Here is a 26,555-nt window from a genome sequence, read left to right on the forward strand (position 1 = left end):
TAACCCAAGGGTTTGTTGAAGTTTTTACCTGTCCACCTCTATAAAAAATTGTTAACATCCATAATTACCAAACATAGCCTCAGGAGTGAAAACATGTCTCTTGCTTCCAAAGCCCAATAGCTAGGACATTGCTACAGGAAGCTGGAAGTCCTTGGACCCAGGTGCCCATCATCTAGCCCTGGTGCCCAACCTTCTTCCCCTTAAGGATGGATGTACTATGCTCAATCCATCTGCAGTCCAGATTTGGCCTGTAGTGCAGATCCAGCACATGTAGGATGCAAGGCAGGGCCTGTTGCATTTAAATGAGGGCATCAGGGAGTGGCCAGAACTAATTGGGCCCTGCAGGGGAAAGGGAGGTGACCTGGCCTCACACCAGCCACATGGTGGAGAAGGAAAGACAGCCTGGCCCCAACCTTGCCATGTGGAAGGGAGGGGATGCAGCCTGGGCCCAATCTATCCATGTAGGCAGGGATAACGGGCATGAGCCAGCCCTGATGTGCCTCAGGTAGAAAAGGGGTGTGGGCAGGGGAAGGGGCATGGAGAAACCTCAATCCAGCCCCATGGGGTTTGGGAATATGGCAGGTGAGAAGGGGTGCCAGTATTAAAATACTAAAGTGTTTACAGCTGTTTACTAATCCAGATGTGGTTCTGCCAAAGTTGCCAAATCAAATCTTTATCCTCTATTAAGGCTGATGGGAGTGCTCAAACCATCAGGCTACAGACTCAGTCCCTCTTGGACACAGCCCATGACACAAAGTCCTATTAGCCAAAAAAAGTGAGACTGTGTCACTCACAGCTTCTCTTTAATAGCACACCCCTCTTTTCTGTTGGCAGACCCCAGGGCAGACAACTACAGCACTCTGGAAACACAACCATGCCTTCATCTGATTTCACCCCATGGTCACAGAAGAATAAATGCAACCACAAAGTCCTGGCCAGATCAAGTCATATGCATACTTTTGGAGCTTCCCTGTGGCAGCTGCTTTTTGCTGACCTTATTCCTAGGAAACTAATAGCTTCTACTCATTTCAGCAATCAGGAAAAACCTTGCTTTCACCAGGACACAAAGAAGAACCAATTCCTCTTTCATCTCTTGCTGTCTAATTAGACCTAGGAAATTAATATTGCATACACTCCACTCTGCTTGAGACCCCAAGTCCCACAACTCACCCCAGGCCTCCAGCACTATCCATGTTCACCAGTTGCTTTTCCTTAGTTTAAACTACTGTTCCTGCCACTCCAGGGTAGGAACCTGTCACGGCGGGGTCCTATAGGAGGGCCGTGATCTCCTTACGACCCCCTCCCCGTGCCAAGTCGGCCCAAGGGCACCCTCAAATTCTCGCCCGCCACGTCTTTGATGTTTATGTATAGTTGGGAGGCTGCCTTGAGTCTTCTTGGGCACGTAAACTCCTGGACCCCTCTCGGGTCTTATCCTGCACCCATGGGTGCTTTGGGGCACCCTAGCCTTATGGGCTACGCGTAGCTCCTACCAACCCCTAATACCATGCCCCAAGCCTCGCAGATGGGATAGACGCTGGTATGTCTCTCTCTATATATATATACTGCCCTTCTCTCGGGCCTCCTCTACGTACTCTCACCCACTCTCTGGGGCCTCCCCTGCTGTACTGCCCTCTCGTGGGCTCTCTGAGCCCACTCGGGGCCTCCCTGTGACGTTGCCCCTCTCTGGGGCCTTCTCTGTAGTGTCGCCCCTTGTCTGGGGCTTTTGCAATAGTGCCCTCTCCGGGGGCTTTCCCTGTAATGTCGCCTGTACTCAGGCTTCTAAAATACCGGCCCCGTCTGGGGTCTCTGCGCCCACTCTGGGGACTTCTCGGCAACGCCCCCTGACTCGCGGGCCCACCGCGCTGCTGCCCCCTTGTCCCAGGGCTCACCGCGCCACTACCCCCTCTCGCCGGGGCAACCGCAGCACTCTGCCCTGCTCCAGGGTTTGTCGCAGCACTAGCTCTGTTTCAGAGGCTCACCGCGCCCGCACTGGGCTTCCTAATAATATCGCCCCCTCTCTGGGGCTGGCTGTGCCCCTACTGGGCTACCTAATTATATGGCCCCCTCTCTGGGGCTCATCATGCGCGCACTGGGGCACCTCAAAGCTGCCCCTCTCTGGGGCTGGGGTCTGCGTACCCCGCACACAACCCAGGGTCTATGTTCCCCGCCTGCAACCCACTGGTTGCGCTCCACGCCACAAGCTGCACTCTCACTGGCACCAGGGTCCCACCCCCTGTGGGTCCCTACGAGGCCTCCTCCAACCCCTACAGCCTCACCCAAACCACCGGTGTAATATCAAAGCCTGAACACAAACTCGAGCCTCCTGGCTATAACTCAAACATAAGGCTCTCTGGCTGTAACAACGTAACTCCAAGCCACCTGGCTAAACCATAGTGCGCAATCCTCTCAGAGCTGCCCTCCTTCCCTCAGCTAGAGCAGTTCTGGCATTGCTCGCCTCCTAGCTCCAGGAGCTCCTGCCCCTCCGGCTGCTGGCAGAGAACAGCGGCCTCAGCCCTGGGCTTTATAAGGGCCAGGCCCTGCCTCCTACAAGCAGCTGGCTCTCCTTAGCTGCTCCGGCACCCCACAGCTGTGCTCCTTATGTCCTGCCAGGGCTCTCTCTCTCCGCCTGGCAGTTTCTACTCCCTAGGAGCAGGCACTGAGGTGCCCTGCGACAAAGTGATTGTCAATACACTAAATGTGTCAGGAGAGGGCAGATTTGCATTGCTTGTATTAGAAATAAGCCAGCGCACTATGCCCCACCACAAAACTGCACCTTGGCTCGAGCACCGCCGCCCCATCTCAGTTCAAAATCCACTTAACCGTTATACAGGATAGGTGTGGAGAGGAGCCTTCTTGCTGCTGTTTGCATTTCCTTTCCTTTTACATGTCCTGGTGACGAGGTATTTAGCAGAATTCACACGTTTCTTGGAATCTGGCTGGGCCGCACCACGAGCACTTTTGCTGTGGCCTCCGACTTGTAACCTTGGGGCTGTCTACCATGCACTTGAGCACCCCCAGCACCACAACCCCCTGCTTTGTGCGATGAACAGCTGCAAGTGCAAACTGTCTGGGACTGTGCGTGTTGCTCTAACCAGGGAAGGGAGGAGAGGAGAAGGGGCAGAGGGAGGGAAAGGGCCCGTTGTACATAATAACTTGTTTTATTCTTTTTCCCTGCTCCAGGGATGGAAATGGTTGGCTTTGTACGATTATAGGTTTCACCTTCCCCGAAGACTTTGAAGAAGGACGACTCCGGTGTTACCTACTGCCACTGGGAGACCAGGAGGCAACCCCGCTTAGCAGGCTTCATGCCAAACCTCCATCCCCATAAATACCCCAGCTTTATGACCACCTTGCTCCAGACTGGGGCCTAATGTCAGGGACTGGGTGGCAGGGGACCTTGCTTGGCAGTTAGGCTACAACTGCAGGAGGGCAGGAGTCAAACCATAGGCTGCACCAGGGGCCAGGAGTCAGAGACCAGTTCATCAAATCCAGAGGCAGAGCCCAAAACACAGGCAGGGTTAGGGTTCAGGAGTCAGGTACTAGGTTAATACATCCAAGGGGACAGCTAGAAAGTCGGCGTTCAGGAACAGAGCCAAAGTGATTCAGAAACCAGGACCCGGAGGGAGCATGGAGCTATGGACAGCTGTGCCGCTCACTCCCTGCTCAGCTCTGGGCGGTCGAGGTTGGGAGGATGGAGAGATAGTCCATGGAGCAGGAGTGGTGGGAAGATCACAATGGATTTGGGGAAAAAACAGGGAATTATTAAGAAATTCTTGGAGATTCCTGCTGGATCTCAGAGTTCTTAATAAATGCATACCCTTATTAGCGCCTATCATAGCCTCATATCAGGATTTGAGTGAAAAGATGACCAGTGAGAAAAATGTATTTTCCACTTGTGATGTTGGAAATGGGTTTTGGTCACTCTAGCAGCAGGGCCAGTGGAAATGAGCCTTTATTTCCGGAGGGATTCAATGTACTTGGGTGACAGACACGAGGAAAGGGCTTCCAAGGCAAGTCATGCAAGGAGAGGCTGAAGGAAACAGGCATGTTCAGCTGGCAGAAAAGGCACTTCAAAGGGAACATGAACACAGTCTTCAAAGAAATGAAGGCTGTTATGAAGGAGAGTGAAAACACCTTGTCTCTCTTGCTGTGGAGAGTAGGACATGGACCAACACCTTCATGCTTCAGCCAAGTAGGTTGTGATTGCATAGCATGAAAACCTTCCTCATGGCTAGGACAGGGAGGCAGTGGGATAGGCTGCCTAGGGGAGTTGTGGACTCTCCATCACTAGAGGTGTTCAAAAGGGGTTGGACAACCCCTGGTCATAGAAATTGTAGACATTAGGTCTGGAAGGGACCCTGAGGTTCATGGAGTCCAACCCCTCCCTGCTCTGGGCAGCAATAATCTAGGCGTACCTGGTGCGGATTTGCAGCAGGGCTCAGGATCCCCGCAACGGCGGAGCGGGAAAGTTTGCCGAAAGTTGCAGAAAGTGTCTGCTTACAAGAGCACGGGCATGTTTGGGATGGGTGCTGAGGCAGGAGAGGGGAGGGAAGAAAGGGTGCAGGGGAGACTTCCCCAGGAGGGAGGGCAGGATGAAGGATGAAGCTGCCACCGTATCTCCGGGTAACCTGTTCCCGTGTTTTACTACCCTCCTGGTGAGAAAAGTCTTCCTAATATCTAATCTAAACCTCCATTGCTGCATGTTGAGCCCGTTGCTCCTTGTGCTGTCACCTGCCACCGCTGAGAGCAGTCCAGCTCCCTCTTCTATCGAACCCCAAATCAGGTAGCTGAAGACTGCTATCAAATCCCCCTCAGTCTCCTCTTCTCCCGACTAAATAAGCCCATTTCCCTCAGTCTTTCCCCCTAAATCATGTCCCCCAGTCACGCTAAAGAAGGACACTTCATCATTCAGATGCACTGTGGGCCTTGGCCATGATGAGTACATGTAACTTCAACATGAACCGTGCCAAACCTCAGTCTGGACAAGATGGTTGCAACCCAGTCCTGTAGCATCTGAGGGCTTCAACAAGCCCTTTTGGACAACAAGATGACAAACCAAAGGAGGCCAAGCAAGTAGCAGCTCGGAGGAAGCTTTTCCCGGTGCCACCCTGTTTTTATCTCTTAAAAATCCACCTGTGGGCAGATCGAAATACTAACTCGGTGTTGGACGTACCACGCTGCTTGAGAAGACAGAAGAACTCCCAGGTGATCTCAGGGCCGGGGATCTCCTACATTAAACAAACTGAGCCTCCTCGGGGGACGCTTGGATGTGGAGCCTTGTGCAGCCACTTGAGAGCTGACACGATACGCAACCCCTCATTGGTCAGCAGCCCTCTATGAGGTCAGACGTGGTCATCTCATTGTCATGGTGGTGCTTACATCACAAGGGATAATGGCTCACCTCTTCCCTGCGTCCTGGACCTGGGGCTTGAGTGGCTCCGGACGCCTTCGCGATAGGAGTTGCTCAGCGAGCGAGAGACAGAAAGCTTGTTGAAGCCATTTCTGAATAATGGAAGACATGGACCTGACCCTACACGGCAGCGGTAAGATGCCCGGGCTGTTCTCCGTGCCTCATATAGCCTGATCAGCTACATCAGGTCCTTTCACTAAAGCGTATTGAATAAGCTTGATTGCAAGGGATCTCATGGCCATTTTAAAATGTGGAAGACTTAATACATGTGAGGATGAGCCGTTTTCATTCGAGTGGCTGTTGAGGAACCACTCTAATTTAAAGAGCCCCTCCGCACCCCCAGAACGTGTAGAGGCACCTTAACTTTTGAAAACTTTGGCCCTAAGCAATCATGGTGTGTGCTCCCAATTCTCCAACTAATTGCCAAGGGGAAAAGACTTGTCACTGTCTACATGACAGCCCTTATTTTCCTGAAAACAAATGTCCCAGTAATTTCCCTTTCAACTGCCTGGGTTATTTTGCAAGCAAATCTTCCAGCATAACAGAGTCGGAAGAGGAGCAAGGGGAAGACGCATCTTCCTCTCCCTGACCAGGTCCCTGTGGCTGGTCCAGCCGTGGCCATCGCACACGGGACTGATGATTATAGCTTGTAACGCTTTGAAGCTGGCAAACGCCAGAGCATCATCTCCATCCACTGACAATGAAGGACTTTTTGGCAGAACTAAGTTGCTGTAAGGAAAGTGTCCCAGGAGGGTGGCCTGGAGAGCTGTCCTGTGGGTGCTGTGCTAGGAAACCTTTGCTTTGGAGCCAGGCCACAGGGTTCGGCTCCGGCAGAGCTGCTAGCAGGGGGTGAAGAGAGAGACCAAGGTGACATCTCACATGGAGATCAGCAGAGTCCTTTCCCTCCATCTCAGGTCTTTCCACCAGTGATGCCTCTGCAGGGAGAGGGTCCGGCCAGGCATCGGACGTGGAGCTGGCCATTGCTGTGAGCCTTGTGCTGGAGAGACTCCAGCGGGAGGAGGTAGGGCTGGTCCTTGCCCATTCCATCCGCTGTGTCTTTCCCATTCCTTCTCCCCCAAAACAAGGTCCCAATACAACATGCCCTCGGTCTATTGTGATGTCACTATGACATCAGGGCACGCTCACACGGGCATCATCTCCCCGCTCCCAGTGCATGGTGGGTGTGGTATAAGCCACATTCAGACAAGCCCTCACCCTGCACATAATGCTGTGAGCCTCTTGAGCGTCTTCCTCCAAGTATCGTGCAGCATTGAGCTGACATAAACTATAGTTTCCCAGCAACCGCGTGAGCCTGGAAAGCCTCAGCGTTGTGTCCCAGGAGGTGAAGTGGGGTGCCCATGGCACACAGCAAGTCAGGAAAAGAGCTGGGCATCCAGCCAAGGGTGCTGAGTCTCTGTCTAGATCCCGGCAGCACCCCTGCCCCACCTCATGTGCTCTTAGACACGGATGACCCCACTGTGTCAGGGGAACCTGGCTTACAAGTATTTCCACTCCTTTCTGCATTCAGCAACACACCCAATCACACAATGGTTTAAGGCAGCATTTTGCTTGGCAACCCAATGCTAAATTTGCTGTTTGGGGTCACCCAGCAGCCCCTTATCACTCCCCAAGTGTCCCCGTGGCTGAAGGAAACGTGTGTCAGTAAGGGACACCTCCCCAATGCACGCGGGGGACGGTGCCTGTGATGCATCTGGCTGCTTTTCTGATTGTATTTCTGCGTCTCCCGCCACCCTGGTGCATCCTGCCCTCCCAGTGCCTGACACACCTCCCTTGCTAGTGCCAGCTGTCAACATCTGCATGCCAGGGCCGGGGTTGTGTTCCTGTCCAGGGAGCAAGTTCCCTGTCAGAGCTGCTGTGATCCTGGGTGGCTGATGTTCAACACGATAGTCCTGGATGGTCAGGCGCTGGTCCCAAAGCAAAGCCTACCCCATTCGTGGTTCTCTCTCCCGGTGTGTTCCCAGGAGACAAGAGTAACCGTTTACTCCAGCCTGGAGCAAGTCTTGCAGGGGAACATCAAGGGCCTGGATAGGAGCCTTGTCGGGAGGATCATTCACTTGGCCTCCAAAGACTTGAGGGAGACCCAGGTGAGTGAGCTCGGCCCAGTTGCTCCACACAAAGCCTTAGTCTGTGCCCAGTTTGTTTGGTCCGGTGCAGCCTGAGCCGACGGTGCGCCTCCTGCACGGACCCTGGTTAGGGGCTGCAGCCTCGCTGAAGACCGATCTCCAGATGTTTCTGCACAGCACAGACAGGATCCAGCCCAGTGCTGAGCTCCTCTGAAACCTGGGGCAGCTCCGGTGCTGGGACAGCCCAGAGCGCAGAGGTGCTTTACTGGGGGCAGCACCAGCATGCATTGCCCAAGACATATCCTGGTCCATGCTGGAGCTGTGTGCTGCAGCCCAGGTGAATTCTGCACTTGAGCACACAACTAGAGCCGAAATATTGTTCATCCAAGTGTTTCCATTGGCATTCATGGGTGAGGGCTCTCATGCAGGGAATTATTAGGGGGATTTGGTGAATTCAGGAGCAGCTTTTCTAGTGTGTGGCTGGTAGGTGGTGGGGGAAGCAGTTTGCTTGGAGCCAAGGGCTACCCAAGGATGGCATGGACTTAAGACAGTGGAGATGCTGAGGCTAATGCACCACTCTGCCTCCCTTTCGGAGGAGGGACCTTGATCCCCAGCTTGACTTACGGCGGTATCAAGTGTGCGCCGGGCGCCTGCTCCAGTTTTCTGTTTTTATTCTAGCAAGAAACTGAGGAAGTGCAGTTGGCGGCAGGAAAAACCCTCGTGGCGCTTTCCGGCACCTTTTACAACGAGGTGATGCATGAGCTGCAGAGCCACATGGACATCATGGAGCTCCCACCCCTGTCCTTCCTGATCACGCTGGGCGACCTGGTCTCAGCCTATGGTATAGCATTGCTCCCTCGCTTGTGGCTCTGCTCAGGGTTTGTGGAGGGAGGGCATGAATACCACCTCTGCCCAATGGGGCCACCGCAGCTGACCTGGATTTGGGGCCCAAGGAGTCTGCCTCCTGGCTCTAAGGAGACAGCACTAACTCCCGTCATAGCTGGAAAAGCATTTGGGATGGGAAGGAGTGGAGACCAGGTGCCATTCCCCAACATGCCCCTGCACCCCTGCTCCTCTCCTGCATCTGGGCATGGCCGGGGCAGCAGACACAGAATTGCCCTACGTAGGGGAGGTCACTGTGGGGTTTCCTGGACATCCGCAAAGCCCCAGTGTGTTGCTCACCCAGCATGACCGGGCTGGGGAGGCCACAGCAGGCAACCCAGGGCAGCCCAGCCCAGCCCAGCCCCGGTGCCGAGTGTGAGGGATGAAGGTGGACAGGAACGTCTCCAACAGCACAGTGTGTCCTCCCATCCCTTCTGCAGCCCTGAAGTCTGAGCCCTTTCTGGTGATGACGCTCAGCAAACTGCGTTACGTGCTGCGGCTGGTGGAGACCAGCCAGATGAAGCGGGCACTGTGTGCAGGTGAGCACCAGTCCCTCCTGCAGGTGCCCTGGTGGGCACCCAGGGCCGAACCTCGAGCCTGGACCGCGCCGGAGCGTGCCGCACTGGCCAGGGGACCTCCGCTGCAAACACCCTGTCTTTCCTCCCCTCCGCAGTGGTGCAAGGCTTTGCTCATGCTGCCAACATGAAGTTCCAGGTCAGGGACGAGGTCCCGTTTCCCATCAATCGGGCGGCCGACTACTGTTTCCACGTGCTCCCTTTTTTCAGTCTCATGAGGAGCAGCTGGCTGAGCAGCGAGGACCCAGAGGTGAGGGCTGCTGTCTTTCTAAACCTGCAGCACATCCGTTGCGTGTCACTATGTGTGCATGTCTGTACAGTCGTGGCAGGGACACCCTGTGTCCGGGGTGATCTCACATGTGTGAGAAATGCTTTGCCCGCAGGCGGCATGCAGTTGTGTGTGCTAATGGGTGGCAGTGAGCACTGGGGTAGGGGCAGGGCCTTCCAGGTGTGTCTCTTGTGGTGTCTGGGGAGGTGGCAGCAAGGAGGAGTTTGCTTCCTCTGCACACTAGCCTGGTCCAGAGCAACCTCCCAGCAAGTTTGTGCGAGGGACTCAGTCCTGCCTTCCCTCTCTGCAGCTGCAGCAGGCTGCGGTCCAGGCTCTGGGACCCGCCATGGGTCTCTTCCTCCATGACGAGGGGCATTGTGATACTGTTTTTGAGAGCCTGCCCTGTCTCCTGCAGCAGTATGGGGCAGGGGTCGACAACCTTCATGTCACCATGGTGAGATACTGCCTGGGAAAGCAGCCCTGGCCCGTGCCGGTCTGCGCGGGTATGGGTGGGGGTGAGGAGAGGTCCTTGGTTGCCCTCGCTGACCCTCCCTCTGACGGCCACCTTCTGCTGCAGAGTCTGAGCCAGGTCTTGGAGGTGGCCTATGATTTTCAGGTGCCTCTCCCTGACGGGACACTCGGGATCGTCTGCCTCGCCCTGCACGACCAGGTAAGGGACGGCCGGTCCTGTACCGCTCATCCTGGGCCCAGCAGGTCCAAGTCCCGTGAACCCGATAGGGCCAGCTGATGGCCGTGCAAAGCCCCACTCTGCTGGTGAGCTCTCTGCTTGCCCAAGAAGAAGAAAACATGAAGTGGCCTCCTAGTTTCCCCTCAGTCCAGTTCAAATCCCTGGAGCAGGTGCATGCAAATCCCTTTTCCTTGTGAGTCAGACCCAGAATGATCCCCCCCGTGGCACGAGTCCAGCCAAGAGCAGCCGTGCTGCTGAAGGGACTTGGAAGCCAGGATCCCCTCTGGTTTATGGTCTTGACCTTTGTGTTGTTGGCTCTTGCTGTGGTGGCAGTGATGTCTCCTGGGGCTCAGGAAAACTCTGGTTCAAGTCATGGAAAGTGGGACTTGCGGATCCACGCCACACTTTCATCCCCATCCAGATGGGACTGTGGAGCATCCCTTCCCTTCCCTTCTCTTCCCTTCCCTTCCCTTCCCTTCCTCCCACAGGTGTGTGATCACGCGCAGCTGCCGAGACCAGAGAACCACGCCAAGGTGTTGTACTGTCTCGGTCTGCTCGGTAAGGACGAGAGAGTCCAGGTGCCACGGGGGTTTCCTTCGGACCTCCCTGCACTGGGCCAAACCCTGGGGGGAACGGGAACGAGGAGCGCTGAGCTCACCAGGGTTGTGCTCTTCTCCCCACAGCCTGTCTCTCCCCAGACCAATTTATTTCCTTTGTGGGCTCCTGGCTCCAGGCCGACAAGGAGGCAAGCCGTGTGGCGTCCCTCTCCATTTTCAGTGGCATCCTTGCTGCTGACCGTAAGTGTGAGCAGAGCAAACGTGTCGGCTGCCGTCTCGGCTGACCCGTCAGGCCCTGCGTCAGGACTGCCCAGGACTAATAACCTGTCCCGCTCCGGCTGCGTGCAAGAGCCCTGGCTGCCGAGAGCTAGAGCCAGACCTCCGTCCTCTGCTGCTCGGTCCCAGAGGGCCGGGAGCACCCTGCATCCTGCAGGATGATGCAGGAGTGCTGGGGCCAAATCCTGCTCGGGCACCTTTCCTGGCCACACTCCCAAGTGAAGAGGTTGAATGAGACCTTGTTCTGGCCCAAGAGCTGGTTGCAGAGTAGAGACAGGGGGCCGTGCGGGTCACCACAAGCAGGTCTTCTGAAACCGGGGTGCATCCCACTGTGGAGGTGGGTGCCCAAAGCAAGCCCACACCATGCCCTCCTTCTCCTTCCAGTGCCGGAGATGCGGGAGAAAAAATGTGACATGGTGCAGGCCATGAGGGGCATGCTCAGTGATGAGAGCATTGAGGTGAGGTGGTGTGTGAGCAGTGGCTGTGCCAGGGATGGCACGTGGGCCTGGCACAATATTCCCACCCCAGATCCTTGCATCTCGTGTAGGAAAAACCTTTCCTCCCTCCCAGTATCTCCAGGGCAACCATTGCAGGGAGTTTGCCCCTCTGCATCCATAGTTGGGGAGAGCCGGGGGCCAGGGAAGTGTTATCCCTCCCATTGCTGGTGGGTGGGGAGGGCATCTGCTTTCCCTGAGCAGCCATCATGGGGCTGTTGCATGTCAAGGACACATTGCTGTCTTGCCCGTGTGAGTGGGCTCCTCTTTATCAACCTTGAAGTCAAATTGGAGGTCTGAGGACCCTCCTTCCTCCCTGCCACCCTGTGCAAGGGCTGAGGGAGGGCTCGTGCCATGGCCGGCCGCTCTACCCTTTGGGCACAAGGGCTGTCCTCATTCCCACCTGTCCTCTCCTCCCTCCCAGGTGAAGAAGGCTGTGCTCCATTTCAGCAGGACGGTGCTCACTGTGCACGGCCTGGAGGAGTGGGCCTGGGAGCTGGTGGCCTATATTTTCAAGCAGGCCAGCTCATCTAGCAGCCAAATGGTAAGAGAAATGGAGGGTGGGCGCTTGGTGCTGATGTCGGAGCAGGGGGAAGCCTGGTACTGGCTGGAGCAGGAGCACGGGGCGCCCCAGGGCAGCCAGGCAGAGTCACTTGAGAACAGAAATGCTCTCGAGTAAAAATAGACCCCGAGGACGTGTCTCGGTGCCCAGGACGTGGCTTGGCCAGTGACAGTCACATTGAGGGGACACAGAGGATTGAGCTGGCTGGCCCCCGGGGCAGACGGAGCGGAGGGGTGACGCCTGCACATTGGTGTGCGCTGTGCTGAATGTGAAAGGTTTTCTTGGGCGGACAAGGGAAGGACAAATGTGGCAGTTGTCAAGACGTAACCCACGCTGGCTGCAGAAGAGATGGAGACTGAGTGCCCTGCTAGTGTCTCTGCTACTCCTGAGCTTTCTCTCTGTGTCTTGTGCAGTCGTCCACAAACCTTTGCAGTGCGGATGCTGAGGAGGAACACAGCATCCGAGCCACCTGTGTAGAGCTGCTGGAAAATGTGGACGTCTCAGTGCGTGGCATGAGCCAAGTAGGTGACCAGTTGGTGCCCTTGCATTATCAAGGCATCTCCCGGGTGCAGGAGAAGTGGGAGCTGAGTCGGAGCTGTCTGGCTCTTCTCTCCAGGTCTTATGGCCCCGGCTGCTGGAGTACATCGTGCCGGCTCAGTACAGCTGCACTCTGAGCCCGCTGTGCCGATGCCTCGGGGACCTGGCCGAGCAGCAGCAGTGGGAGGAAGAAGCGGCGCCTGGCACACCCCCCAGCAAAGGAGGTTTGCAATCCGGATCCCTGTGCATTCAACCAGCTCCAAGGGCCTCTTGGAAGATCTTGACCTCTTGTGTCCATAATGCAAGGCCCAACATTGGGGCTCTCAGTTGGGTCATTACAACCCGGCAGGTGTGGGTCCCCCAAGCCCAGGGCTACCCCAGATGTATGCTGTGCCATAGGGGAATCCCAGGGCCTTTCTGCCTCAGCTTCCCCACTCATCCAGGGGTGCCTGAGCAGCGCCTGTCTCACAGAGGGGCAGGGGGCAAGCTCCCTGGGCAAGTTGCTTGCAATCCAGACACGGGCAGTGCCATGGAAGTGCCAGATGTGCCCAGGGCCCAGAGCATACATGGGTGGGCACATTGGGGATGTACGGGGTTGTAGCAGCATCACCCTGTTGCAAAGCAGTCACACATGGCCATGCCCTCTTTCTCTCTCCAGCCAAACTTCCCAGTGCCCAGGGGCTGCTGGCACGACTCCTGGTGAGTACCCTGGAAAGGTCCCTGCCAGAGGAGTGGGGAAGGGCAGTGGGGTGGGAGACACGTGCCCGTTGCCTTGGCTGGAGGAGCACGCTCTGCCTCTTCCCGCACGCGAGCTGCCCTTTGCCGGCAGAGCTCCCTGCCCTTCGCGGAGCACAGCCAGGCTCGGCCCCCGCCTCACAGCCTGTGGAGAGGCCAAGCACAGCATGTGGCCTGTGTCTGATGGCTGAAGGCTCTGGCCATGTGTGCTGGAGGCCGGTTTCCCTGCTAAGGAAAGGCGTGCAGCCCCGCTCCAGAGCTGAGCCCCTGTTTCTCTCTCGCTGTCAGGTGGTTGCCTCAGCCCTGGGTGACAGGACCCGTGCGCATCGCGTGCTGCGGGGACTGTGGGCTCTGCACCGCATGATCCACCCTGCTGTTGGGGAGCAGTGGAGGATCAAGATCCCCATCCTGCTCATGACTATGGAAGGTAATGACCCGGGGGGGAGCGCCCCGTGGTGCCATTCCCCTGCCGCAGCGCCACATGCTTGAAAGCTTCTGCTCTTTGTCGCAGGGGACGAACCCAGGGGCCAGACAGCATTGAGGCTGATGGGACTCAGGGGAGGGTTTGCCCTTGAAGGGCTCCCCCAGTGCAAACTCTGTGCGCTTTGCCCTTCTGCAAATCCCAGCCCTGTGCCGAGCTGTGCTGAGCATGTCTGCCAGGTGCTGAGCACCCTCCATTCCTCTTACGACCACTTCTGCAGGGACTGGCTGTGCACAACTCCCAGGCCTGTCAGCATGATGTGTGCTGGACCCATTGAGCATGGGGGGCAAGGCCCGTGACTTTGGGACCCAGGAGGTGCCAGGGTGCGGATGCAGGAGCTTCCGCAGAAGGGATGCCCAGGGAGGCACCTGGGACTCTTCTTCAGTGCCGACAGCAGTGACATCCTTCTTGTTTGCCTCCCACTTTCAGGAACTGCTCAGACCTGCCAGGACAACGTGTGGTGGGAGCACCTGCTGCTGAAGGTACAGGACGGCTCGCAGAGCTGTTACGGCAGCCAGGCAAACCGCGGAGGGCTGTCTGGGAAGGGGTGTTCCCTCAAACCTCAGGGAAATGAGGTGCTGAGTGTTAATAAGGCAGGAGGAGTCCAACTTGGAAGGTTTGCCAGTCTCCTTGAGTCTGGCTTGACGTCCAGAGTTGTCATTTGGGATCGTCCAGCCTTTCCATAGTGTCTTTGAGCTCAAGTGGAAGGGGACGAGGCCTTGCTCGGGGCCTCTTGGGTGTTAGAAAGGGCACAGCAGAGGAGGAGGATGACGACTCAGCCCATGCACCCATCCCTTTGCTTCCCTTCACTTGGGCCCTCAGTTCCTGAACAGGACACTGCAGACCATTGACGACGATGCATGGAGCAGAGAGCTGATCCTGGAGCTGCAGCTGCAGACAGCCAGCTATGCCTGCTCCTCCCCGGAGAAGGTGTGTGCTCTTGGTGAAGCCTGGCTTGCTGCACCTGTTTCGCGGTGCTGGGGCAGGAAGGCTGCAGAAAATTTCTCTCCAGAGTTTGTGCTTTTCCAATCTATTTTCTTGATCCAAGGCATGGTCCTTGGTTCTCTACCCACTTGACTGCCCCAAAGGGAGCTGCTCAGAGGGGCTGTCCCTGCCTTTAGTTGCCAGTTCCCTGCACAGAGTGGGGTAGTTGCTGGGTGCTGGGGCTGGGCTTTCTTGGTCCTTCCTGGGGACGGGGTGTTTCTGGGCTGCTCTTGTCCCAAGTAGCAGGCTGCTGTGTTCCCAGCTCTTTGGTGATGTTGGTCTCCTTCTTTCAGACTTTCCTATATAAGGCACTTCGTACCACGCTGGCCTCTTGCCAGGATGTTGCCTACGTGAAATCCCAGCTCCAGAAATTTCTGAAGGACACAGATTACATGGACGCTTCGGAGAGAGAGGTGAGGGCCCTGTTCTGTCCAGACACGGCCAGGTCTTCCCTGACTCCCCTCGTGTCCTCACCTCTCTCTTGCCGGTTTGCTACACGGCTTTCCCTTGGCCTTCCCCTCGCACAGCCCCCTGTCTTGCTCCAGGTCGGGTGCGCATTGTAGCATTAATGGGACATGGGGAGGATGCTCGGGTTGGGTCAGACCCACTCACCAATGCATTTCTTGGGTTTCAGCAAGTCGTGAGCATCCTGGCTTTCTCAGCCAAGGGCCACCTGGACCTCACCCTGAGCACCCTGGAGGACTTTGGTGCTGCCATAAGTAAAGTGCAGGTGTCTGGGATCATCAGCCTCCTGCAGGTAATGGAGCTGGGGGCTTTCTCCGGCTTCCTCCCCTACAAACCCTGGAGAAGAGCAGCTTGGCAGTGGCACCCTCTCCCAGGGGACGTGCTCCACATCAGAGGTCTGCTGAGATGGTGGGGAGCGCAGTTTGCACTAGTCACACTTTTTATGCCTCAGGTTAATGCGTCAGCATTCAAAGAGCCCCTTTTGGGCCTGGAGGCAAATACATCTGTTGTTCACCCAGAGAAGGAGACTGTGTAGTTTTCACCTCTTTCCGTTAGCTGTGGGAGAGGAGACACGAGTCCTACTGCCCAGCCTGAAAGTACCAGCTCCAAGTGCATAGCCCGTGTGCACACCCAGGTCCCTGGGCAGGTGCTGGGGGGTCGAAAGACACCTACGTGCTTGCTGGAAAATGGGGCTCAGCTTCTGCACCGAGCACAGCAGGCAGGGCCACCTCCTCCACACCGGCCCTCCCAATGCATTGTGCCAAGGGACTTGTTATGGCGAAATGCCCGAGGCGGCCCTGGAGCAGGGGCTGGGACCCAGGACTGCACTCCCACCCCCTGCCCCACCGTCAGGCCTGCTGCCTCAGTTCCTGGAGGTCACCAACTCTCGCCTGCCCCTGTCCGCACCTCCGTGGCTCAGCGTGGCACGGCAGCTCTCTCTGCCAAGCCGCCCAGGTGCAGGACGGACATGATGAGGCTTGGGAGCATCTGAAACAAAGCGCTGGGGATGGTGCTGTGAGAGCTGTGGGTCTTGTGGGGCTGGCAAGGAGAGCTGGTACCGCTGCTGGGGCAGCTCCTTGGTCAGCAGGGATTCCTGCTTGGGGGCAGAGGGCATGGTGTGAGTGTCGTGTTACCCCTGCAGGACTTTCACCAGGGGAGAAGAGGCAGGACCCACAGGGCCTTGATCCTGGCCTACAGCCAAATAGCTGTGCATGCCCCCCAAACACAGCTGCTCCCCCGCGTGGAGTGTGACATCACCAGGAGGGTCCTGCAGCACTACATGAGCAGCTGCCAGGTAGGAGCCTGGGAGTGCAGCGTGGTGGGAACAGGCCTGCCGTGGCACTGAGGTCTGCTCTGCACCGGGGTGCCTGGATGGCTCGGATGCTCTGATGACCCTGAACTCCTGCCTGTGAGGAGCATCCGCGTTCATGCTCCTGGGGCGATGGGCAGTGGGAGGGACCCATGTATGGAGAGTGCTGGGCTAGATGCTCCTCTCAACCTGCTCTGGCAGGGGTTGTGCATTCATGCCCCTGCACTGCTCTGCGCTCCCCAGCCCGGCCTCTGTTTGGACCCAGCAGTGTGCTGCGCTCTGGGGCCGTCCCAGGCGCTGACGGTAGTTTTGCATTTTATTTCCCAGGTGCTTGGCATCACCATCCTCAATAAGGTAAATGTTCAACGAGCCCACCTCTGCCCATGCACTTCCCAGCCCCTAACTCCCTGTGTCACTGAGGCGTCATGACCTACCCCAGGCGGGAGCCCCTACACTGCCATGCACCTTGTCTGAGACAGGGGTGGATTTGGGGCTTTCTGGGGTTTGTAGACATCTCTCAGGGGTGCAAAGGAGGCTGCCTTCTGGACCTCGGTTCTTCTCCGCTCCTCATCCCCATCTCTTTGTCATTCCCCCATGAAATTCAGGACCTGGACTTAAAGCTGACCCTCATCCAGTCAGTCACTGAGATCAGCCGTGCCATCCAGGACGCTGATGGCTCCCAGAGCTTCCAGTTCATGTACAAAGAGGAGCTGCTGGGGTACATGCTGGTGAGTGGGGAGGAGGCCGGGGGCCCAAACTGCAAAGGGCCTGGGGGGAACGGAGCGGGACTGGTTTTCCTGGGAGTGGCTCTTTTGTGGGGGCAGACTGCTTTCCACATCCGTCTTCCCCTGAGTCACATCTCTGCTAATGCCTTTTAGGACTTCATAAAAGAGGAACCGATGGATTCCCTGGCCTCTCCTGTTCGCCTCACGGCCATGCTTGCCATTAAGCACCTGAGGTAGGCGATTCGTGCCCTGGCTCTCAGCGCTGGGATGCCCTGCTCAGAGATGAGCTCCTTGCTTCACCCTGGGGTGCTCTTCCTGCCAGATGTGGAGCTGAGAGACACATGCAGGGCTCCAGTCACAGGCTGCCCTGCCTGCAGCGGGGTTCAGGGGGTTGCAATGTGTTTGGTCCGCTTGGGGATTTGGATGGAAAGACCTGGAGGTGGTGGTGGGACAAGTAGGAGTGGTGGGCAGTGCAAGAGCTTCTCAGCCGTCATGCCCAGGGGTGTCTGGATTTCGGGTTCCAGGTTCAGATCGTATCTAAGCACTAGACCCACTTTCCAGTTTGACGGAGGGCTTTTCTTCCTCTCTGTCTCCTACCAGCAAGGTGAAACCCTCCCTGAATCGGGATGCAAACAGAAGCCTGCTTGAAACCTGCCTCAGGTGCCTGGTACCTCTCCCAGCTGTGCAGCACCTGACACAGGAGGGGGAGACAGCTCAGGACTCATTGCAAATACAGGTACGCCTAAAGAGCCAACTTGTGGCATCGCCTGCTGGGACCACCGGCATGATCCCCAGCCGGCCCTGGGCCTGGCAGTCACCCCCGGCCTCCCCAAAGGGGTCTGGGGTTTGTGAACACGCTCCAGCTTCCCTCTTCTGTCTCCCGCTTGCAGTCCTTGCACGAGTTGTCCATGCAGGCCTTGGGCGAGCTCATGAGAGGCCTCCTTGAAGAAGACCCCACTGAGAGCTGGGTCATGGAGATGTTCCACGTGAGTAGCCAGCAGGAGCAGGCAGAGCTCTCTTTTCTGGGAAGGCGGGGATGGGCCCCAAGAGACAGGGAGGAAGGTTTCCTTCAGCAGGGCAAATGAGAGGTGTCCTTGCGGGTATGGGCTGGCATCCCATTGACATGCCTCATAGCTGCCCCTTGTTGTGCCAGGGTCACTGCACAGGTCCTGCGGCTTCAGGGCAATGACGGTTCCCCTGGGATGTGTCCAGAGGGTGAAAGGATCAGGTTGCTTGGAGGGATGTCAGGGGCGATGGTGATGTCTGTGGTTGAAATGGTTCATCTGAGCTGTTTTGGAGGTGCCTCTGACAGTAGTCTGCTCTCCCAACAGCTTCTTGAGCCATGACTTTCAGTTGACAAGGAGTGGGAGAGGGACAGGGCCTTGCAGGGCAGCGCCCAGCTGCTTGCCGCCTGCCGAGAGGCCGTCTACTGCAGAGTAAGTATGGGCTAACTCTCTCTTGTCTTGGCGTCGTTGTGGCAGCCTACCCCCGAGACGCAGACATCTTGCCTAGCAGACAGGGATGCATTCCTGTTCTCACCTTCCCAAGACCAGAAACTTGAATGTCACTCCAGGCAGACCCAGGCACATTTCATTCAGGTCTTTCTCCTCCTTTCTCAGCTGCAAGAGCCCTTCAGAAAAACTGGGTTCCTGCTGGGGCTGCTGGCGCCCTACACCTGCGCCTCTCTCGCCACATCCCGGCTGTGGGCTGCTGACTGCGTTGCCTGCCTCCTCCCCATACAAGGTGAGGGCACTCGGAGTAGGTGCAAGTATCTCTGCCCCATTTCTCCGTCTGGAAACGCTGCTCTTCTCTGTCCATTCACTACTAGTCTAAAGTTATCTCAAAAGACCCATGACTGGCCCTGGGATGACCTCCTGGGAGAGGAGAGTTGCGTGGGGAGAGGCTTGTAGCAGCTCTGATCCCACCGCACCTCCGCCCCCCTGAAGCCGCTCAGACATCACCCTTGGACCGCACTGCCCATGACATTGCACGTGGGTCCTCCATGGAGCCAAGGTACTGTATCAGACGTCATTACGGCCCTCTTTCCTCCTTATTTTTATTCCAGATCAGTCCATGGGCATGGATGCAGCGGAGGAGGAGCTGAGGGGTATCCGGGAGGAGCTGAAAGCCTCCACCCCCGAGACTGTGCTTGCCGCATCCTCCCGCATGGCCAAGGTGAGTGTCTCAAGAGGCTGGTGTGGGGACTCTGGGGACTGGGCGTCCTTCACTGTCCACTCCTTTGCTCACACGGTTTACCTCTTCCTGTGGAGTGCATGGTGGAGGCATTAGGGACAATTATTGTTCATCCACTGCCTGCTGCTGTTTCCCCATGTGCATGGTAGAAAAAGAAGTCAGAGCTAGCTCAGAAAGTTTTGCAGACATTTCTGTCCTTGCACACAAGAAGAAACCTGTGTCAGTACAGCACCCAAATGAGAGCTATAACCAGGACTTGGTCACCTTCTGTGCCTGCTTCGACATATCCTGGGGCGCAGCTTGGCTGGGATCATTTGGTGTTGTCAAATGAGGCTCTCTCCATTGAAGACGGAAGCAACATTTAAGCTCAGGGTTTGCCTCTTGCACGTACACCACGCCACCATAGGGCAGAGGCTTCTGCACAGCACGACTCTTTAACATCAGCCTTGAGCTCTGGGGTAGCTGCCATTCCCAATGAGGAGCTAGATCCCTCCTGCAGCACCTGCTCATGAACCATCGTTCAGCAGCTCTTAGGTCTTCACCAGTTGTCTCACCTGGAGAAGAACTTCAGCGCAGTTTCCCTTCTTTCAATTTGTCTCCAGGTCCTTGGGAAATATTTTCCATCAAGCCAGACCCATGAGTTCATGGAGACCCTGCTGAATGGCATGCTGAGAGCCAGCCCCACATGTGCCACAGCAGGAGGACATTGGCTCCTCAGCATCATCAAGGAGTATGGAGAGGCCCTGCTGGAGGAGGTAAAGTTGAGGCTGAGGAGGATTTCTGCATTTGCTTCATGCTTTTCAAATGCTGCTTTCATGCGGTGTGGACAGTGATCTTACCGCTGATCCCTGGGCATGAAGCAAGGGCCATTTCCCTTGCTAGCCTGAGATGGGGATGCGCGGATCAGGGGGTGTGAAGTTGGTGGTGCTTGTTGGTCCTCACCTGAGCACCCCCACAGGCAAAGGGCCAAAATGAGCATCTTAAATCAGCTCCCAGATATTGATATTGGTTGGGGTGCATGTGCGAGGTTAAGGCAGGCAGAAATAGGTCCCAGGTGGCACATGCCATTAGGTTGTAGGTGTGTGCACATGGGTGCACGAGGGGCTGAGGGTTGTGGGTCGGTGGGTGTCGGCGCATGTGTAGCAGCACCCACTTTCACCCCGGGAAGGGGCATAGGGACGTGCTCATTGCTAAGGATCACCCTGAGGTGGCAGTGTCTGGACGCTAGTCCCTTAAAGCAAGGGATAGCTCAGATGGCAGCATCTTACCAAGCGTGGGAGGGATTGGATTGTCTTGTGCTGGTGAGTGAGCAAGGGCCCTTGTTCTTCTTCTTTTCCCTGCAGGTGCCGGACATCCTGGGCACCATAACAATGCACATGCCCACAATGCAGGAAGGGCGCAGGAAGAGCTGCCTGCTGGAAGCTGTGGCCAGTCTAGCAGGCTTCCACGTAGAGGCCGTCACCAGCAGCCTGCTTTGTAGACCTCTGCCCATGGACAGGTACTTGCCACTCCCCACCTCCTGTACCGAGGGACACGCAGATCCCACAGCCTGGAAAAGCCCGTAGAGGGTCAAGCCAGGTGCAGATCCCTTGGGATGACTTCTGGAGAGCCATGTCCTGGTGGGGTTGTGTAGGAAATGCCAGGCTTGTGCCTAATGGCATTGGCAGAGGAATCACTGCGACCCAACCCTGTCCTACCCCAGCAGCACCTTTGGCCTTTGCTCCAATGCCCTATTGCTTCATGACATCACCAGAGTATCCGCAGCTCATATGTAATTCGGATTAACTTGCAGTGACACCTCTGAATTGTGGCGGGCGGTGGGTGGAGGCGATGATTTCTCCGTCCACGTGCTGCATTTTCTCCTCACCAAGCTGGACCATCGGGCTGAGACGGAGAGCAGCTCGCTCACCGCAGCATTTGAGCCACTGGCAGTAAGTGAGAGCCCAGCCCCAGGTGTGCACGGATGTGACTGGGAAGGGATTGACTGGGAAGGGATGTGACTGGGAGGAGAGCCAATTGCTAAGGGAGGTGCTCCCCGGGCTGTCCTGCGCTCTCCTGGATGTGAGGAAGAGACCTTTGGACTTGGAGTTGTGGATTTCCAGATGTGTTCCCCGGGCTGACTCTGGTCCTCTCTCTCCCTTCAGGCAACCTGTGCTGCCTTGGAAATCATCAGCACCCTGCAGTGTGGCCAAGTGCTGAGGGACATGCTCCCAGCCATGCTGCGTGCTCTTGTGGAGCACACAAGCCACACCGTGGGGCAAAAAATGCCAGCGCCCAGCGGGAGCCTGAGCAGCATAACGGATGGCCAAGTCCACGTAGTGGGCAACCCTTGCAGGTGAGGGGCAGGCTCAGACTGCTGTCCCAGGTTTGGCCTCACTTCAGGCCCGCTGCCTGCAGGGTGATGTCTCCTTGCCAAGGGCTGTGCTGAGCTGTCTTGGTCCTGGCAGCTGAAAGACACGGGGCTTGTCTGCCAAGGGCCGAGTCTGACATGTTACGGCTGTTTGATCCTCCCATCTGACCTCCTCTGGGCTTGGGAGAGCCTCCATGCTTGCCTTCTGGCTTCCAGCAATGATGTGTGCAAAGCCCAGCCCGCCCTGTCCCTGCCAGGGGACAAAGGCATGAGAAACAATGGCAGCATCGGTTTGATCTGAGCTGTCTGCCTTAGCCATCGGGAAGGCTTGGAGAGCAGAAGTAGCAACCAGTTTGGAGACCTTTGTCATCCCTACAGCTGCAGCTGTGGGCAGACAGGGCCTTTTCTCCCTTTGGGGGGCCAGGCACATGGGTATCCCACCGCACTTGGCTGGGTGTGTATAAGTGTCTGAGTAACGCACCTCCCGAGTGACAGGGAGTTTTGGTCCTGCTCCGGCTGCAGCACCTCCTTACAGCCTGTCCACGTGGCCTTCTCTTTCCCCAGGCTTTCCATGGAGGCCCTGGCCTGCGCCATTTCGAAGGGCGTAGGGGAAAGTGTGGCCGCATCCCTGTGCAAGGAGGGAACGTGGCCCTTGCTCGAGTGCCCAGAGACACACCACGAGGGGGTGTGCCAGCTGGCCAGGTAAGAGGCAGGCTGCCTTGCATCTGCGCTCTAGGCAGAGGGGAGAGCAGCGGAGGGGGCACTTTTTGTGCCGAAGCTGCAGGGTTGCGTGGGGCTGGGGACAGGGAGCTTGTGCCCCAAGAGATGAGAGCTGCCGCCTCCTAGCAACCGAGCGCTGGCAGTGCCCAGCCGGTCCCACAGCCAGGGGTCTTCTCTTGCAGGGCTCTGCTGCTGTCGGGCATGGTAACGCCCAGTTTTATCAAGGAGATCCTCAAATGGGTGCGGGCTGCGTCACCAAAGCTGAGGCTCACAGGGACAGCCTTCCTCAGCCAGGTAAGGCCCCGTAGAGAATGAGCAGTTCTATGGAAAGGTGGCTGGTTGCTGTGCTCTTTCCCTGGGCAGTGTCCCAGCCCCTTCCTAGGAGGGAGGATCACTGGAATAACTTGAGAGGTTTCTCTTCTGCCCTTGCCCATGCCTCACCACTTCTGCCACGTGACAAGGAGAGGGATTTCCTTACCGAGCCCTCATTCTAGCCAGCAGCTCCGAGCTTGGTCCTAACTAGTGCATCCTCTATAAGCACCCAGCATCCCAGGAAGACGCTGCTCTCAACCAAGCAGTGCCCCCATCTACTCGCATCGGCACCACCTCTCCCGCTCACACTAGGCCCCTGTCTTGATGCTTGCCCTGGATCTAAGCAGACAAGCATGCCCACGTCCAACAGGAGAGCACCACGGGCTGAGGCTCTTCCTCGTGGTGTTTTGTGGGACTCTGCTCTGGCACGGGATACTTTTCTGCTGCAGGGCTGGGCTCTTGGCAATGACTGTGCTGGATCTCATGCATGCATTGGTTTCTTTTAGCTTATGAGTGTCCCGTCCATCCAGGACGAGGAGCTGCTGAACCCAGCCCTTCTTCTACCGGTGCAACGAGCCAAGGACAGCAATTATGCTCTTCGGCAGATGGCAGCCAGGGCCTTGGGGAACGTGGCACATGGTGCCCCTGAGCAGGTGAGGTCGAAATCCCTCTGCCATGTCTGGACCGGAGCTTGACAGTAGAGACCGGACAATGAGGCAGGGCTGAAAGGGTGCACAACCCCCCGACATATCTCCAGTGTTGCTCTCTCACCCCTGCGGTGTCTCTACGGACCATTGGGGTGACAAGTATACTTTTGGTGCAGAAGTGGGTGCTTTGCATCTCACAGGCATACGGGAATGTAGCCACGGGGGCTTGCTTGGACAGATGAAGTCCTGAATGCTCTGGGAATAACGGGGACCCCAGAGGTAAGGAGCGTAGGTGCTGATCCGTGTGTCACGTCTTCTGTTTGTCCAGCTGAAACACCACCGGACCCTCATCCTGGACACCCTGGTCCAAGCCTCCTTCGTGCCATCTTCAGATAAGCTAATGACAGAGGGCATGACATCTCTGGCCAAGGTCCTCAGCCAGTTAGGGGCCAGTACAGGGCCCGTCATTTTGGCTGTGGGGATGCACGTCAGGGCCTTTTTCGACCACGTGAGTGAGCACCGCTCCCCATCCCCATTCGAATACTCTTCATTGTGGGCCCTGTCGGGGAGGGGATGCACTTGCTGCCCCTTGCTCCAGTCCAAACTGGAAGATTTTAACTGTTGTGGAAGAAATGAGTTCTCAGGAAGAAAAGCAAGCCCATGAGATAGAGGTTTGGTTGTGACCCCACTGGGGTTTCTTGTCCACAGAAGGATGATGCCCTGCACACAGCCTCATTTGCCTTGTTCGGCACCTTGGCAGGGTGCCTCAGAAAAAGATGGCACACTTGGTATAAAACCCAGGTGAGGCAGAGCTGGGCAGCGCTGCTGCTGCACCTGCAGGACCCCAACAAGGAGGTGGCCAAGGTAAGGGCCAGTGACACTGGTGTCCTCAGCCCCCCCCCCCAGGTCTCCCCGTCCAGCCCCAGGGCAGCTCTGCCATTCCTGCATCCTGTGGTGGCCATCCCCTTCCCACTGGGGCGGCTCCATGCAGGCACCTCCTTGAGCTTGGGGCTGCCTCCCAGGTCCAGGGCAGGTTGCACATCTGACCCCCTGTGCATGCAGGAAGTCTCCCCGCATGGTTTACTGAGCGGGAGACAGGGGTCAGCTGCAGGTGGCACCTGAAAGGCAGGAGAAGTCCTCCCTTTGCCCACCGCCTCTCCTCTGTGCCTAGTGCCAGGCTCCTCCTGGCCAGCCCCTCCTGTTCCTGGCCTGGGCACAGTCGTGGGTCAAGAGGCAAGCCTTGGGCTCTGCTCAGCAGTCAGCAGGGAGTCCAGACCTGGCGTGACTGTGTTTTTCAGGAGTGCAGAAGAGCTGTGGGCCTCTGCTGCCCTTACCTGGGGCTCAGGAGGGTGCAGGGAGTCCTGGCCTTTTATGTGCAGGGGTCAGGAGAGGTGCGGGTCAACGCCCTGCTGCGAGACCTTTGCAGGCACTTGGTGAGTGAGTTTGTGAGTGGCAGGAGGTGAGGGAGGGCAGGGCTCTTTGTAGGATGGAGGGAGGGAACCGGGGCGCAGTGCCAATGCCTGCAAGGTCCAGGTCCAGGACCACGGGGCATGGGACAGGCCAAGATTGCTCCTTGGTGCTCCTGTTTCCTCCTGATCTGCACCAGCATGTGGTGCGAGAGGTCTTCTCATCACCAGGCGCTCACGTGTCCTTGGTCTCTCCAGGTCAAAGAAAAACCAGCACTCCTGGAGGGTCTGTGCTACAGGACCAGGAGGTACTACACCAGCTCCTGGCCAGAGATCTGGGCAGCAGCAATACATTTTACCAGTGAGAGAGGATGCCTGGTCCCTGTGCGTTTCCCCCACCCCCACGAGGAATGGTCAAGCTGCGAATCAGCCCGTGCCTCAGGCTCCCCAGAAAGCACTGGGAAAGCATGATGCTCCCAGTGTTGCAAGGCTGGTGTGGAGGGGGAATGAACCAGACAGCATGACTGGGTGGTGGCAGAGAAACCCTGGGCCGTGGTTCAGTCGTCCTGAGTGATGGAGATGTGTCTGGGATGTGGTCACCCGGCATGGCTCAGGATTGCTCGGCACCACTTCATGGGGGAGGCAAATGGGATGGGGCAGGGGCGTCCTGGGCTGCAGCGTGCAGGGAGTGTGTTGGTTGTAACCGCCTGCGATGGCAAACACAGCACAGGGGAACCAGTGACCTGCCTCGGGTCTGAGTTCTCCTTGCACCCCGACTGGGGGAAGCTGATCAGTTGTCCCTGCTGTGTGTTTAGGCATCATGCTGGAGTACAGCAGCCCAGGGACTACCAGGTGGCTGAACATCGCCCACTTGCAGAGCTGTAAGTCAGAAATCCAGCCCCTGCCCTTCCCTTCTGGAGCCCAGAAGGAGCCGAGAGGCTGCAGGACCCTGAGAGACCGCACGTCTGCATGTATTGTGGATTGCCCATCCCACATCACTCCTGAGCCCCGATGCCCAGGGATGACCCGCCTGTGGCGCTACTAGCATGAGTGGTCTGTTCATGAACGTCTCCTCTCTCCTTCCAGCTTTGAGGTCTCTGGAAAAGGACTCATCACCACCAGTCCAAATCGCAGCCACCCAGGTCCTGGAGGCAATCTCGAAAAGCCCTTGGGGAAGGGTACAATCTCCAGATGCAAACCATGGGTGTACTCTGCCCCGTATATTTTCTATATTTTGCTTTGAGTGCCTGAGGCCTGGCACAAATTGAGAGCAAGCTGCTACACGTGCATATGTGTGCACACGCACGATTTCTGTAAATAAATTCTGTTCCTGGTTCCTCTGGCTGTTCTGGCTTCTGTCCTGAACACGGCAGAGAGAGAGGGGGGTGAAGCCTGGTAGGTTGGGGAGCGTGTGTCTGCTTGTTTAGGGAGTCCTGCCTTTTGGGGGATTGTGTGGGCAGTGAGGTGGGCATTGCTGCTGAAGTCAGGGCATACGTGCTACCACGTGTTAACCAGGAGCTGGGGCTCTCCCAGGCACAGAGGCTAGGTACAGATGTTCAGGGAGGTTAGATTGGGTTAAAAATGGCCACCCAATCTAACTTAGTTCACTCGGGTGCGGACCTTCAACTTGATTGACCCAATTAGGGATCGAAGTATGAACTTTACAGAAGTTCAGGAAGTTTGGTGGATCAGGTTGCCCATTTATAGACCAAAGTTAGCCCACATCACAAATAGGGTTAGCAGATCAGGCCTGACAAGACTGATCTAACTGAAGTCCTGTACAGCCCGCAGCAGCAGCCTGTCTCTGCCCCGTGCACAGATCTGGGGGCACGTGCCCCCCCGGGGCTGTGCTGAGGTGCGTGCTCCCTGCACCCCTGGGCAAGCCTCCTGGGCTT

At 57.0% G+C, this 26,555-nt stretch overlaps 1 protein-coding gene across 1 annotated transcript; it reads left to right on the forward strand.

Annotated features, from left to right (window-relative positions):
• The first annotated feature begins 14,805 nt into the window (after positions 1–14,805).
• Positions 14,806–22,932, forward strand: LOC132251766 (maestro heat-like repeat-containing protein family member 2B). Its single transcript, XM_059731696.1, has 17 exons — positions 14,806–14,946; positions 15,168–15,290; positions 16,140–16,292; positions 16,635–16,661; positions 16,913–17,035; positions 17,186–17,265; positions 17,633–17,768; positions 17,923–18,018; positions 18,652–18,775; positions 19,041–19,207; positions 19,828–19,980; positions 20,569–20,723; positions 21,018–21,156; positions 21,370–21,560; positions 22,140–22,277; positions 22,478–22,589; positions 22,819–22,932. Exons 1-17 carry the CDS (start codon positions 14,806–14,808, stop codon positions 22,930–22,932), a joined length of 2,172 nt encoding a protein of 723 aa, XP_059587679.1.
• The last annotated feature ends 3,623 nt before the right edge of the window (positions 22,933–26,555 follow it).

Source organism: Alligator mississippiensis, chromosome 7 (genome assembly GCF_030867095.1).
Source record: "Alligator mississippiensis isolate rAllMis1 chromosome 7, rAllMis1, whole genome shotgun sequence".
Taxonomy (NCBI): domain Eukaryota; kingdom Metazoa; phylum Chordata; order Crocodylia; family Alligatoridae; genus Alligator; species Alligator mississippiensis.